The sequence below is a fragment of the Botryllus schlosseri genome, chromosome 10 (genome assembly GCF_051294905.1).
Source record: "Botryllus schlosseri isolate E-star chromosome 10, Bs_hap1, whole genome shotgun sequence".
Lineage (NCBI taxonomy): Eukaryota > Metazoa > Chordata > Ascidiacea > Stolidobranchia > Styelidae > Botryllus > Botryllus schlosseri.
In genome coordinates this window covers 19,060,650-19,075,927 of record NC_137245.1, presented here as the reverse complement: position 1 = coordinate 19,075,927, position 15,278 = coordinate 19,060,650, and the positions used below count along the sequence as shown (strand labels likewise).

Genomic DNA, 15,278 nt, shown 5'->3' with positions numbered 1-15,278 from the left:
AACTACGAAGACGTATAAAGTTTCGACTATCACATGTCTACGCGAAGTGTGGTACCAAAATAATTGACGGCGACGGCGATAAAAACCGATAGATGTTGGTCGAAGCCTTTCGATATTGTTGTCCAGGTGCGTAAATGACTAACCCCGTATAGTGCTGTCCTTGCAATCAGACCTACAAGGTAGAATTGCGATGAGGAGAGCTCCCCTCAATTCATAAACAAAATGCCCCCCTCCACCATCCAATTTTCGTTTACGGCTACGCCCTTGTTCAATGTGCTGAACTATATGTATCTATCAATGCGTAACTGCAATACATATATCATTCCATTCTCATTGACCATTTTCATATAAGGATCGAGTAAATCAACTACAAACTTATTGACACCGCAAGAACATCGATGTGGGACCTATAGTAATACTACTACAGCGGAGGCGAAAACGAATTTTTCGCGAATTTACAGCAATAAATGTCAGAAAATCTAGACAATACGCCAAAATGAAGAATTTTTATTGGGCAATGCGATATCTATTAATTGGACCTAAATCCCCTGCACCTCTATGCACTTTAATTTCAAATGTGTCAAGTTCGACGAAATGCTATAGAAATAATCGCTCCACAATGCGTTGTTCGCAACAACATCCTTTGAATATTTCACTTTGTTCCCAGCCATTCGTTCATTGCGAGGAAGTTTCCTATGCAATCGTGAGCCAGGTCAAATCCTCCGAAGTGCTTGCCGCAGACTTCCATTGACTGCCAAAGTACGAAACGATGGTTAACATTATAGAAGATGCCGGTACGTCATCATGTGTATATATGTGTATGTGAGTGTTTGACTGTTTGTGCGGGTGTTTGTGTGTGTACTGTGTTTGAGAGTGTACAGTCATGCATTATATTATAAAAATCACAGGGAACTACTTTTCGATATTATAATACTATTCCAGTATATAATTCTAGAACCGGCACTATGTATTCGTTGGTAATTTCAGTGCCAAGATATTTGAGGAGCTACAATACGTGCCACTCATTACTACATATAATAATATACTCAACATGTTATTGCATGAAGTCCTCACTATTATAGAAGATTGAAAATACTCCATTTTAGGAGAATACATACTAATGGGATTTGCAACAGAATCACACCAGTTTAATATTTTATGCAACTCATTGTGATTGTAAATTCATAACGACGCGGTCGTTCTCTTCGTGTACGCCATAATGTAAGGTATGATATTTTTTACGTTCTACTATTATTGTAAAATTACTCATATATTCGGAATGGTGACGCCACAATTTAGGGCCTCGAAGTGTTCAATCATACGTCATTTTTATGTGACCACGTAGGAAAGAATGCCAGATAAACGTATTTTTATATATTATTTCAAATTTGCTGACACTAATATGTCATTGCTACATTTAAGTCAACAATGCAGGTCGGTCATTGCTGTGCTATACAGAAAAGTCATTGTCACGAAGAAGGGTAAACTCCTGACGCATGTATTGAAAGACGTTCCGGGCTCCCACAGTGACAAGAAAGTATTGATAGCCACAATTTGTAAGGAGTATAAAATTATGACACTAAAAAAATGGCCCTCACAATTTTGAGGAAAATCGTGTGTTTCTGACGATTTCACCATTGCGTATAGTGCAAATCGTGAAAATCAGGCAAATGGCACTCTGCGGTCCAAAATTTTGCTTTCACACCCTTCCACACTTTGGAATCAACACACTACTAGTTGGAAATAAAATTTCTGTGAATGTTTTTTTATTATCGATCTAGAACGGAAATTTTACGCTTTTTTTGAAAATCTCTACATAGTTGTAGACATATGTCTTTACTATCACTCTATCAATTTTGGAAGGAATATCTCAAGAGCCTTTTGACTTTTTAGGATTTTTGTGCGCAGGTGGTGACAATTTCCATATAATTTTGAGATGGTTTCCCTTTGGGGTGTAGGCCTATGACTCAACATAAAAGCCATATTTGGAAAGGACATTTTATGCCCTTTTCAACAATATATGGATCATGGCGCTTGTACCTAACTGTATGGAATTTATGACCACAAACGTGAACAGTGAACACTTGTAAAATTAATTTTTGACTCGTAGTGCCCCCTTAAGGTGTTATACCGATGTGGTCATAGTAATGCAGTACTCTTACTTAACCGAAATAGTTTTTGATTTCAGACCATCTATATTTCTACTTGATATTTTTCAGTTTTTAAGCAAAACAGAAATATTTTATAATTACTTGAGAATTGATACTTTTACTTGGTGTTGAGTATAAATTTGTAGGGTTACCTCCACTTCTACTCGGGTAGCAACGATGTCTACTTTCATGACCTCTGCGTATATGTGCCAGTGGTGGAGAGGGTTATGTCTTCGTATACCGCCCCAAGAAAGGCGAAAAAGAGTGATATACACAAATATGGAAATAACTAGTTTCATACTTTACACTATATACGTAGTCAACCGTGGTATACTCGAAAGCAAAATCTGCCTTGAAGTTACACCACGGCATAAATAAACAACAACATTTTAATCGAAACGATGCTTGTACGTAGGGGCGTATGAAGGCATGCACGTCGAAATACTTCAATTCCTACCTCTATGATGGTGCCAAACACCACGAAAAAGGCAAGAGCCTGTGACTGGGAAATAAAAGTCCACAGCCCTTTCTTTAAGAGTGTAAAGACGATCGCGGCAGTCAGAGTCAATCTTGCAGTTCTGAATTGTGAATAAGAACATAGTCCCTTATTTTATCAACTTCGCTCGCATATCTTTTCTCACGTCACGTTAGCAATGTCCTTCGCGAAGTCTCCAAAAATACAAGCGACTAATTGTGTCCCATTAGACACGAGTGTTCCCGCTAAGATTGCGATGTAGGAGCCCGGGTATGCCACAAAAGACGCATTCACAGCTGCAACACAAAGTTAAGCTCTGAAATGCCCAATAAGAAAATATTTATTGCATGATTACCAGCTTGCGTCTTTACCATCCTCCTGGCAGTAGCAAAGATCATCATAATGATATATAGTGGTTTGCTATCTCCCACTTTGAAATGGACAAAATTGTAAAACACATTGTACGGTAAAAAAAGGTACAACCACCTGTATTTACAGTCTGATTAGCCAATATTCCCCATATCGATTCGAATCGGCCTTACCAAGCTAGGGCAATAAGGGCTAAAGATCTGTTTACAGACATGACCTCAAGAGAAGACTTCCCGTCGAGAATTGAAAGAAGAATATCAGACCCAAATCCATATGTCACAGCTTTTGCATAAGATAGTAACCAGTTTCTTTTGTGCCAAGCGTAATCTGCAAGCGAAATAAGAAAATTACGGATTGATTTCAATAGATGGTATTGTATAAATAAATTGCGTTCCAAGCACAAATTAACGCTCCTGGAACCAAAATATTGACATATTGGTAAAATCTCATATCGCCATTCATTTACAAGCCTATAGGCTATATATGTATGGCTTTGCAAAATTCAACATCGATATACCCCCATAAGGTATTGCACAATAATACATCCTGTGATGCCCAATGAGTTAGTCACTGTTAATGGCCGTCTCAGAACAGTTGTTCTGGATCTGGAGCTTGGTGGATCTATGTGACCAATCATCAGAGGTGGTTGCTGTACTCACCGTTTGTACTCAACTTCAGGGTTGTAACCAAGTCACAAGGCTCCGAGTCACAAGTCAATCTCAGTTTTCTAGTTTTGACTCGAGTCAAGTCGAGTCATTTTCAATTCACCACCGAGTCAAGTCCGAGTCCAAGTCATCGATCAGAGGTTCGCGTCCGACTCACGGTATTATGACTCGAGTCCGAGTCCAAGTCATTGTTTTGACTGCTCAGTTTCCAGTTAAAGTCTTGTTAAACCCACTTTTGTAACTATGTTTAGTGATATCAAATCGTTCGCATTATAAGATACTAATTTTCTTCACTTTTAGCAGTTTCTGGTCGGATTTTCAAGTACTAGTATCCTACCAATAGACGAAATACCAATTGAGTGGTTGGTTACTATTCTGTGAAATTACAATGAAATGTCGGTCTTGACCGTCTGAGTCTCGAGTCATATGACTTGGTTCGAGTCATGCGCAATGACTCGAGTCCAAGTCGAGTCAATGCACAGATTGACTCGAGTCGAGTCGAGTCATTTCCCTATTTTGAGAAAATGACTCGAGTCAATTCGAGTCATCAGAAAATCGTGACTCGAGTCATTACAACCCTGCTCAACTCGCGAAAACGTAGAAGTACTTCGTTACTAACCACCTCTGCCTATCATTCATGTAAACTATATAGGGATGGTGTGAATGTGAGGTTCACGTTCGCGTTCTGTGTGTGAACCTCAGATACTTAGAGGTTCACGTTCACAAACGAACCTTGGTATAGGTTCTGCACTGTGAACCTTTTTCAGATATTACAATTTTCACTTCATTATAACATCTTTGGTTGAAATTTATTGTATTTCAACTGCGGGAAGCTATATGTAGGCGCTGGCAGCATAAAAAATAAATACTAAACGACCATGCACCTTGACCATCTCTCATTGCTTTGTTACAAAAGTTCGCTCGCATATTTAGTGACTCTTTGCTGTGAGCTTGACCCGCAATCACACTACATCAAGAGCTAAAGGTAGTCAGCGAATGATGCTTATTCAACCCATCAATGAAGTTGATATCGTTGTCTGATGTAAAAAATCTAGCAGCCGTACCGGGTCAATCTTGATTTCATATTTTTATTGTGTCACAAAAAACAAATCCGTGCGATTGGGGTGTTGGCTATACTGCTGTATAACTGGGGTAATATCGGTAGCAAGTATAGAAACCCGTTTTACACTCTTCTCAATATCAACGTAGCAATACTCAGATGCCGAATACATTGTCCAGTCTGGCCTAGACCGGTAAGGTGTAAGCTTCCCTTATAAGTCCTTGTCGAAATTGTTGGCAAAGCGATGGAAGATATTGATTTTATGGTATTACTATATCATTTGATTACCCCAGTTGATACATTTGGTGACGTTTGAAACGTCAATATGTACTTCAGCATTGTGGCGTAACGTGGCCCGAGTCGTCGCTAGGCATCGTGTACATTAATATAGGCCAGTGGTTCTCAACCGGTGTGCCGCGGCACACTAGTGTGCCAATTGGACTGCTCAGGTGTGCCGCGAGCAAATTATGTCGAAGTATAACAAAAATCCCAATTTTGAGTGGGTCATTGTTGGTTTTCTATTGAATTTACCCGATCAAGACACGCAATGCACCAACCGATGCAGTCAACAGATATAAGGATGCCGAAGCGACCGTAGTTACGGTATCTCAATCTAGTATTTCAATTTGGCATGCCCATGAGGTCATGGATTGGGTCTTTCTCTGGGCTTTTTATTGCAGTAAAGACGCTCTGAGCACAGCAACGTATAGAGGCGGAGAATCTAATAAATCTGCAACGCTTTGTAACTTGCTTCTGCACTGCCATGAATCAAACTGGGGCCTCCACCGTCAATGATGGGTGTGATATGCTAGTTTGCCCACATAGTAGCTTTCAGGACGGTGATAACTAAACTCGGGTAATTGGGCCGTGATATTGAGGTGTGGCCGAAGTGTTCACCTTTTACTTGTCTCACATCAGAACCGTAGGCAGAACAGGGACATGACGCAGGTTGATGACCTTTTTATGTTTCTATTTGTAATCGTATTCTTGCCATGTCTTCGTCATCGATGATTATTTTACACCATGCCGATATTACATATTCTGATTCCTGAGATTCCTGCCAACTTATAGCACGGCCACTTTTTGTAAGACACTGCTTTTGCAGATCGGAGGACGAGTAGGAGCCTACATAAACCTCCAACACCTAGGAAGGCATTCTCACCATCGAGAAATGAACTCATTTGAAAGTGATGTTCACGTTTAAAAATTAGAAATGCTAACATAGCCATTCACATTGCGATTGTTAGGTAGGCCTAGCGTGCCAGCGCTGCAGGTAAAACGTAGGCTCAGTGCGCAATGTTATGTTGCAGGCGACAAATTCGAGAATTGAGAAGTAAAGTTGATCAAATTATATCAGTTACAAATTTCCCAGCCGCTGAGGTTTATTATCCCGATTTGTTGGAACTACAATTGAACTGCGGGTGGCTGCCCGTAACACTGTTGAGGTATACTATCCTAACACATGCTATTACACGATGTGCGTGGAAATGCGTTTGGCATCCATGTATTGTATAATACACCTCTACGCATCTGTATTTATTAGTGGCGACCGCGATTGGACTCTTCGATGCGACGGTTAATTACAGCGACAATGCGGTAGTGGGCAGACTTTATTGTCAAGTCAATCTTATGAAATTAAGCTGAACCTGAAGTTTAAACGAGATCTCAGCTGGCCATTTATGTGGCAACAGAGGTAATAGCTGATAATTCAAAACCTCACACGGAAACGAAGAAAGCTCTTCTTCCGACTGCAATAAAATTGTAAAAAAATGTTTGGGAAGAATTGAAAACGATTCCCATGTCAAATGATAGACTTTTTGTGGCATGTCCGTAGAAATAAAAGAAAACTTAAGCAGAGAAAAGCCCACTTGAGTGCTCCGAAAAGGTAGTATAGTGCTTCGTCAATCGTCAGTGACCATCTCTGTAAGAGTATGGTTGCTGCTATACGCATTCTGGTAGTTTGCCTGTGCCGTAAGCCAAAAGAGGTCCGAACCACTGTGGTAGTGTGCCGCGAACAAATTTTAATTTTCAAAGTGTGCCGCGAGGTCAAAAAGGTTGAGAACCACTGATATAGGCTATCACTTCACTGAAATGTAGGGTTGGAATTAGCAATATGACGTCACGTGACGTGACGAGGTTCACGCTCGTGTTCACACAGAACCTTTCAAAAAGGTTCGCGTTCACACGAACCTGAACCTTTCAGAGGTTCACACCATCCCGAAACTATATATCGACGAATAATGGAGTTCGGTTTTCGCCGTAAAAATGTGCATAAATCTGGGAACTGCTTGTAGCAGCGTTCTGCAACCTCTTCGACAAGCAGGTCAGATAACATGCTTTATAGTACAGATAACGTAGACCTGATCGTAGTTTCAAGACCCATAATCTCATTGAGACGGCACCACCGTGATGGTTAGACTTATCAAATAAAATTCGATATGAGACGATAAATAATAATGTATAATACCCGAAGATATATCGTGGTAAATGGGAAAAATTTCAGGTTATCGAATCAAGCATTGGTTAAAAATATTCATAGAAAGTCGAAAAAACCGTGTATTCATGTCACATTTGCTTAGGTATTTTCGAAAGACCATGCAGCAGGATCGAGAACTCTACTAGTACTAGACAAAGAAGCAGCAGTATAGTATAATCTGATATGAAACCCCGACGCAGCACCGTGTCGGTTATATCAGTAAACCGCGAATCCCTGGATTTAGACACGGATCGATTAATTTCGATATATCCCCGGATGGATTTTTTAGACGTAGTCACCACATAATAATTGATCAATTCATTCTGGCTTTTCGCCAATATGGCGCGTCAGTGGTAAATTTGTGTAAATTTGAGATTCATGACTGACATTTGAGCAGTTGGCCCATTGAAGTTACCGAATCTTTTCCCTGACACATTGAGTTGGTCATCAGTCGAGAAACATACTGATTTGTGATAGCACTACCAGTACATGGGTTTAACCCGAGCACATTTCTGACGTACATGCGATCTCGGAAATATAACCATTATGTCACATTTCAGATATATTAAGCTTGATTTTGCGAATTGATCACGACGCAAAATAGCGTGAAGACAATTCGCGACAGTTATAGGCAATCGTTAATTAATGCAGCTTAGTTTGCCGCAGGCCTACACATGAACCAAACATTTTAATTTTAAATGTAATTTTTCATATATACATAAGTGATCATGGCTAAAAGAAACAACATCAACAAAAGACGTGTTTTAAATTGAACAGGGGTGATGATTTAAACATCTGTGTTCTGAAAGCATTTACATTTTAAAAACGCCGTAGTTGGCACCAACCTTTAGTGTCGCATGCAAGAATGGTCATCGAAATGAGGTAGCAGCAATTCATTTGCTTGGCAACATGCGGAAGAATGGTCCCAGTTATCAAGTCACAAGCCTGTAAATAAAAGTCAGAACCTTCAAGTATAATAGGCAGTTTGGATTAGGTAACGGCATTATACTTCGCTGACAGTTTCCATTGCAACCAATAAGATTAGCTTAGTTTGAAGGTCTACCACTGAAAGTTAAAGAAGTATATAATCGAAAACAGTGGTCTGGCAATTACACTTTTATGATATTTTCGGTTCGATTTCCGTACGCAATGGGAAGATGTTAAATGTTATATGTTTAGCCTATACTGTATAGCAGCGGTTCTCAAACTTATTAGACCGCAACCCAAATCTGAGTTATATTGGTATCTCGATTTCAAATTGGCGAAATCTGGATTAATCGGTGCCAATCATTTCTACAACCCGGCATATTATTATTGAAGGTTTTGGTACATCATAGCGACGGTCTTTTTGGACGAAGTTTTCACCGCCGCCAATTTATCGGCACCACACTTTTCTCAGCTGCATGTTGGTAAAAACTTCATTGCTTCAACTGTCCTGACACCCTGACGCGGAACGAGTCGGCCCAGAAAACACCGATTTCTAATCATCCTGCACCCTCATGTTGCACACTCATATAAAAAGCCTATACTAAAGCATACCAACGGTCTCCGACTGCGTTTAGCGATACTATAGGAATATACTGTTGTCTCACAATTGCGATTGCAGTTTGATTCATTTTTTGTAAATTATACGTATTCAAAAAATATGGGCTGTGGCATTCACGGCTCGGCTATTTCCCTCTCCTCCTGTCCGATTATTACCGGCGCCAGTTACAGCTTTCCAGAGAAGCCAATGTCAGACGAATCTTATCAAAACATCGAACCAACTTGTGTAATACAAAAATCGGCACATTTTCATGACCAAATCATATTGTGGCAATCACTTTTCTGTGTGTCTCGCTTATTGAATATATAGTACCCAACACAGAGACTCTAGACGTGTAAAAACTATCTACCGGAGATCTCACGAAGATCGTACAAATTTTTGTTGCTCGAAATTCAGCAACCCGGCTGTATAATGCTTCACATGATATTTCTTCGACCACATCCCAATAAAATATAATCGAAAAAGTTTGGTGGCATAGTACTTTTGACTTCGCAATAAATCTATCGTGTCAATTCATTGCTGAGGATCTGTCATTCAGATTTCTCCTGCATGGTTCACCTACAATACGCCAAAAACTAAAGAGGTATACGTGGATGTGCGGAGCATGACTGATGAAAACTGCCCAAATCGTACGCCTATAAGGGCACGTCACGCTTTGATGTGTTATACTATAAGGAAAAGTACTGATGACGTGAGTTATACACGTTGCGGACGAGGTTATTCAAGTTTCATATGTAGCAGGTAGACCAAAACACATTTATGATTTACGTGACCTATGCCGACATATCGATTAATATCATGATATAGATCAAGACAATGTTATTTCCACAACAAACCAAGTCGTAGTTGAAGCCACGCGAATGAGGCGGTTCAGACAGGAGAACGGGACAAGTCATATGGGGTGACACGAGTTCCTGAGTCAGCAGAGGTAGCCTACACGGTGGTTTCATGTCAATGGGGTTGCGAAGCGCGCAGTATCAGTAATCTCAATTGAAAGATACATTTTTAATATGCGTAATCGGGATGGCGATATGATTAACATGGTCACCGTGCTCCATTCCCGAGACGCATGTCTTCGACAATACCACATCATATCATCATCCGGGACACGTAGGCCTACACCTTTCAGCCGATCACTGCCTTCGTGCAAAAAGATTTCGTGTTACATGGCAGTATCTATTTGCCAAGATTCAACAAGGTTTTAAAGTAGCGCATTTCTAGCAATATTGTTGTCTCCAGGCTGCGTGCCCCGAAACTGCTATAAATGTACGACATCAATGAAAAAACACGATAGTCGTGTTTTTATATAATATTTCTGTCGTATGCGTAGAGGCACATCGTTTGGAGTTTTACACACAATCCTGCTAACTGCTGTTTGTTGTCGATAAAGCATACATTCGTACCACTGATTCACTTTTCCAGTATTTATAAGTATACGTATTGAGCGATTGGAGTTATACGGCTACAAAAGACAATTTCTTCCTTACGAAATTTCCGAGATATCCGAATTAGGACTGTTTCTCAAGTTATTAAAATGCACCATCTAGCTATATCCCCGCAACATGCATGGGTAAAAATGAAACCGTCATCAACATAGATACTTATTTATTACATTCAATATGTCACAATAACAGAAATGTTCAATCGCCGAACAATCCATTGGTGTTACAGCTTACCTAGAGTTGCATTAAACAAATGGTTGTTTAAAACACTTTGTTTAAAACGTGTTAAAACGTGTTTTAAACAATTGCCTTTAAAATAATTGTTTTAAATGCATAATTATGCCATAATTGTGTAAATACTTTCCAAAAAGCAGGTTATAGGAGCCTACGGACGACTACCACCCCAGCCGACATACACACTATGGAATGGTTAGAAACCTCAAAATAGTCGGTTCAAGAGCTATAGTATACGTAAATATTTCGTCAAAGGCGCTATATTTACCCTATATTTACAATTGTGAATGTAAATCCACTATGACGTCACAATTGAATATTCGTGACGTCATGACTTGAAAAAATAAAAAAAATGAAAAATAAAAAAATAAAAAACATGTCTTAAACAAGGGCCTTGTTTTAAACATGTTTGTTTTAAATTGATTTTTATTAAATGCGACCCTAAGCGTACCACTACGTCACTCGCCATCTTTAAGTGGCGATAATAACATGAATAGAAAGAACCCCCTCATCCGCGCCTCGCCACCTCATCCACGTAAGCGCCGTCTTACAAAAGGCCCAGAAGTGAGCCGTGCTATAAGTCGGCAGTTACGGAATGAATGAAGAATATCGGCCTGGTGTAAATGACCATAGTAGTCGACAAACACCATGAATACCACAAAACAAACAAACAAACCCAAGATGTAACTAACTATGCATCGAAGGAGGCAACAGAATGACAATAGTTGCCACGCCGATCTGCTTAGATACAGAGGTGGTCAGTAACGAAGTACTTCTACTTTTTTGAAGTACTCAAGTAGTTCTCCGCTACTTGGGTACTTACTCAAATAAATCGAATTTCCCGCTACTTCTACTTCGTTAGTTTTCGCTATTTCGTTTGTCTAATAGAAGTAGTTTAATTCTCCAATCAGGAAGATAGCCTGAGGAATTTTGGGGTTATTTTCACGGAGTATCAACATTCATTTTCTGAAATATTGAATACCGTCCAGAATTTTCGTCGCGCTCGATCACAGTGGATATGGAGTGACCAATATGATTTCACGAAAGCATCGATGAATATAATTCAGGTATATAGCGGGTTGCGTGGTTACGTTCACACCGCATTGTCGCCGATATTTCATCACAATATATATATATGCCCATCATAAACGTTTGAAAGCGAGCGAGATAGTGTAATGGTTGTGCGTCCGGCTTCTCGACCGGTAGGTCGTGGGTTCGATCCCCGGCCGGGTCAGACCAAAGACTCAAAAAACTGGTATCCGCGGCTATCCTGCTAGGCGCTCAGCAATCACGGATAGCATGGAGGAGAAAAAACCGGGGCTGCAGACTAGATGACCTTACTATAAGGGCCGTATCGCATCTCCGTCGGCAAAGCATCTCGATGGCGCAGGCGATAAAGAATACCATCTCTCTCTCTCTCTCTCTCTCTCTCTCTGAAACAGATATTTCGCAGTCTAGCTATTACGTATATCATCTCGTAATCTAGCAGTCCATGGCGTGTTCTAATCTGGAAAAGTGTACTCCGACTATTTTTAGCTTTACACCTGTTTTAGCATAACACCTTTGAAACTTTCTGGATTAAAGACATGAAATATTTTTCGGTTTTAGAAGAAGTATTTATATTTATATTTCAACTCACAGTATCATACTTTGAGTTCTAATTAGTTTCAGCTCTTCTGTCTGGAGAACATACATGTTGAAGTATAAAAGCAAGTGCCTTTAATTTCGGGAAATAACGCTACACAATATGGCATTTTTACGATCCACTATATTATTTGCCCACATTTACTAATCGCGCAAAGTGTTTACACCAGTGGTTCCCAATCGGTGGAGAATTCCCCACTGGTGGGGAATTCCATAGTTTTTGGTGGGGAATAGACGCATTTGTTCAAAATTATATACAGGACAGTCTACGTATTCACGGAGACACATGCGCAATTACCGTTACCAGTTAACTGCTCTGGAATGTATGTAGCAAAAGTTATATTGTGTGCTGTTCACAAAACCTCATTTTTAAGTCTGGGTGGCCAATGATGACGTCACAAACGCATCCAGAAGGAATAGTTTGACGTGAAATAACGCATTCGCGAAATTTTGAGCGTTACTGTTATCGGTTCACAATACGTTTTATGTTGCAGTAATAGGCGATTGTCTTGCGTACTGGTGTAGTTGTGTGTCTTGTGTAGTCAAACCAGCATAGCTGCTCTGTGATGACAAAAGTGCTGGGTAGTGGGGAACAGGACCGTAACTGCCGCACCCCAAACCCCTCAATTGGGTGTGAGGGGGGCGAGCTCGCGAAGGGGACCAAAAATATCTCGTGAATTAGCATAAATTAAAATATTTTCTTAAATTTATGCCACTTTTTCACAATATTTTCGCGCGGGGTACGCGATTTATTATTGCCGAATACCCGATTATTGCGTACCCTTCCCCCACGAAAATACGCAGAATCTATAGAAATGGAGACTTCGGTCTCAGCCATTACTGCGCCACGTCGTACCAAGGCATATGAAGTTATAGGCCATGTAACATGCAACTCCGATAAATGTGCCAGAACGATCAGCAGCGAGAAGACCTTGGCCAAAAAGGAATGCCCTTGTGGTGACCCAAAACTTCGATATATATACAATATACAAATATGTTTAATTGGCTAAATGGCTCGCGCCGAATGTTCTTGTCCTGTCGATCTGAACCCCACAGGACAAATGCCATCCCCCAGGGAACCATTATTTGCCAGTAAAGCAATACCAATTTGAAATCGTGCGTGCCTTTTAGTTTTGGCGATTTCCATATCTTTTAACATAGCAGATATAGGAGGTCACGAAATAGCACAATGTAACGAAGTCAATGTACCAACGGGTCCGCCCGAAGATTCTGAATTCTTATTTAGGAGTCCTACCTTTTCCAACACACCTCACTCAACTCTACAGGTAAATCTGATTACGTGAGCAGAGAGGGGATAAAAAATTGATAGCAAAATATACGCAATTCCCGATCATATTGGCTGATTCGAACACGAATTATATATATTTTTCGCGCTTCGCGAATTTAGTCGAAATGATGCGACGCACGTAACAGTGGACCCAATGTAGCTATAAGTTTCAGGGAAAAAGCGTACAGGCTCAGCGGGGTTGAGGGGGTTCTCGGGGCCCAAGACCAACGTATTTTAGGCGAGGCTGATAAAGTGCTGTTACGGTCCTGGTGGGGAATGAAGGCTTGGAATAAATCTGAAGTGGGGAATAAAGACAAAAAGGTTGGGAACCACTGGTTTACACCGTATCCGATACACCTTCTCCGTATTGCTCTTCGACTAAACTACGGGCCTTATAATATGGGGATGGGCTCCATACCATGATATTTTCTAAAACGGGCTGTTCGAGTAACCAGATTAGTATATCGCATTTCCATATCAATACTATCATTTTCATCCCATGATGAGACAAATGCTTATGTTGTCGAAAATTGGATACCTCCTGGTATGCATCGATATGAATCAAGCTCTGCATCTTTCGCACATATCAATTTTCAGCTTTTGACACTCCATGCGAACGAATTACGATCGTTTACACAACTACTTACTTACTTGAGTAGATTGAAAGTTAGTAAATTCAGCTTCTACTTCAAATCGTTTTAGGTTGCTTATGAAAGAAGTACTTCTATTCGTACTTGAGTAGATTTTTTTCGTCGCTACTTTTACTTGCAGTAGAGTAGCTTTATTGACTACTTTGACCACCTCTGCTTGGATAGCTAAATTCCCTACGCTAAGCAACGCCCACCATGATCTTTTGATATATTACTATTCCTCACGATAGTTTAATAGTTTGTTTGTGTCCATGACCTTACCAACCCACGGCGTTCCACGTCACCAGTCCTTCTCTGATTTTAACGTTAGACCCGGCTAAACTCGAGTCATTTTCATTTTATCACCAAGTCAGTCCTATAGTTCCAGTAATTCTACGAAAGATCGCGCATAAGTCGAAATCATAATTTTCAGTCACCAATCATTAAAGGGTCATGTTTTATCACTTTATCACCACGAACAGGTAATGTGACGTATTAGCATATCTTTTACCGCATTGGTATAGCTTTTTAAAGTGTTGTGATATTGAAGTTTGATGAGTAGTTTAAGGTTTTAGGAGCAGCTTTGGAGTGAATTTCAAGTTCTATAGCTAAAAAAGATATGTTGTAGTTGAATATTGTCGAATACTTGAAAATCCAAAACGTCAGCGTGGGCCACACAAAATGTTCTCGCGGGCGCGTGTTTGAGACCCCTGGTCTAAAGCATCTCAGAAATATAATTCAGATCCTTCCTGTTTTGATTCAAGTTGCATATTCATGTAAGTCCCAATTCACTCTCTATACTATACATTGTATAAGATAGCCGCCAATCTTGCACCATCATCTCGAACAACCTCAACGATGGTACGGACAGTAAGACCAATATCTCAATTCCAAAGTGATCGTAAAAAAAATGCAGACTCGACCGGCGTCGAGGCTAAACAGAATCCTAGATCACTATTTTCAAGACCGGCTCCTTTGAAATATACAGCGTATATATGCATCCACGCAAGCCTGCATACGTTGATACTCAACTCAGCTATACCTTGCCCGACATTTCAACTAGAGCGACAAATTATAATGAAGAAACCGTCTGGAATTTTGTAGCGTAAATATCCTTTTGTTCGTTTCCTGACCCCACGTGAAATTAATGTCGCTAAAATTTGAGTCTCAACACACTCTGTTTTTGTTTACACTTGCCTTACCTGTAACGCGTCGAAATGTCTCTATTTGTCATGTGACTCATCGAGACTTCGATAGGAACCTATTGACGAAAAATGGGATTTCTCTACATTTGCATTTT

At 40.2% G+C, this 15,278-nt stretch overlaps 1 protein-coding gene and 1 long non-coding RNA gene across 2 annotated transcripts; both read right to left on the bottom strand.

Annotated features, from left to right (window-relative positions):
• Window positions 1–487: 487 nt before the first annotated feature.
• On the bottom strand, window positions 488–8,830 carry LOC145447862 (trimeric intracellular cation channel type A-like). The gene is made up of 7 exons (XM_080326128.1): window positions 8,205–8,830; window positions 8,041–8,140; window positions 3,168–3,321; window positions 2,981–3,111; window positions 2,792–2,921; window positions 2,608–2,728; window positions 488–751 (listed from the first exon to the last, which is right to left on the bottom strand). The coding sequence occupies exons 1-7, from the start codon at window positions 8,220–8,222 to the stop codon at window positions 653–655; spliced, it is 753 nt and encodes a 250-aa protein (XP_080182254.1). The 5' UTR covers window positions 8,223–8,830; the 3' UTR covers window positions 488–652.
• On the bottom strand, window positions 4,089–8,034 carry LOC145447864 (uncharacterized). Its single transcript, XR_013917736.1, has 2 exons — window positions 5,794–8,034; window positions 4,089–5,760 (listed from the first exon to the last, which is right to left on the bottom strand). It is a non-coding gene; the product is annotated as an uncharacterized LOC145447864 (long non-coding RNA).
• Window positions 8,831–15,278: the final 6,448 nt, after the last annotated feature.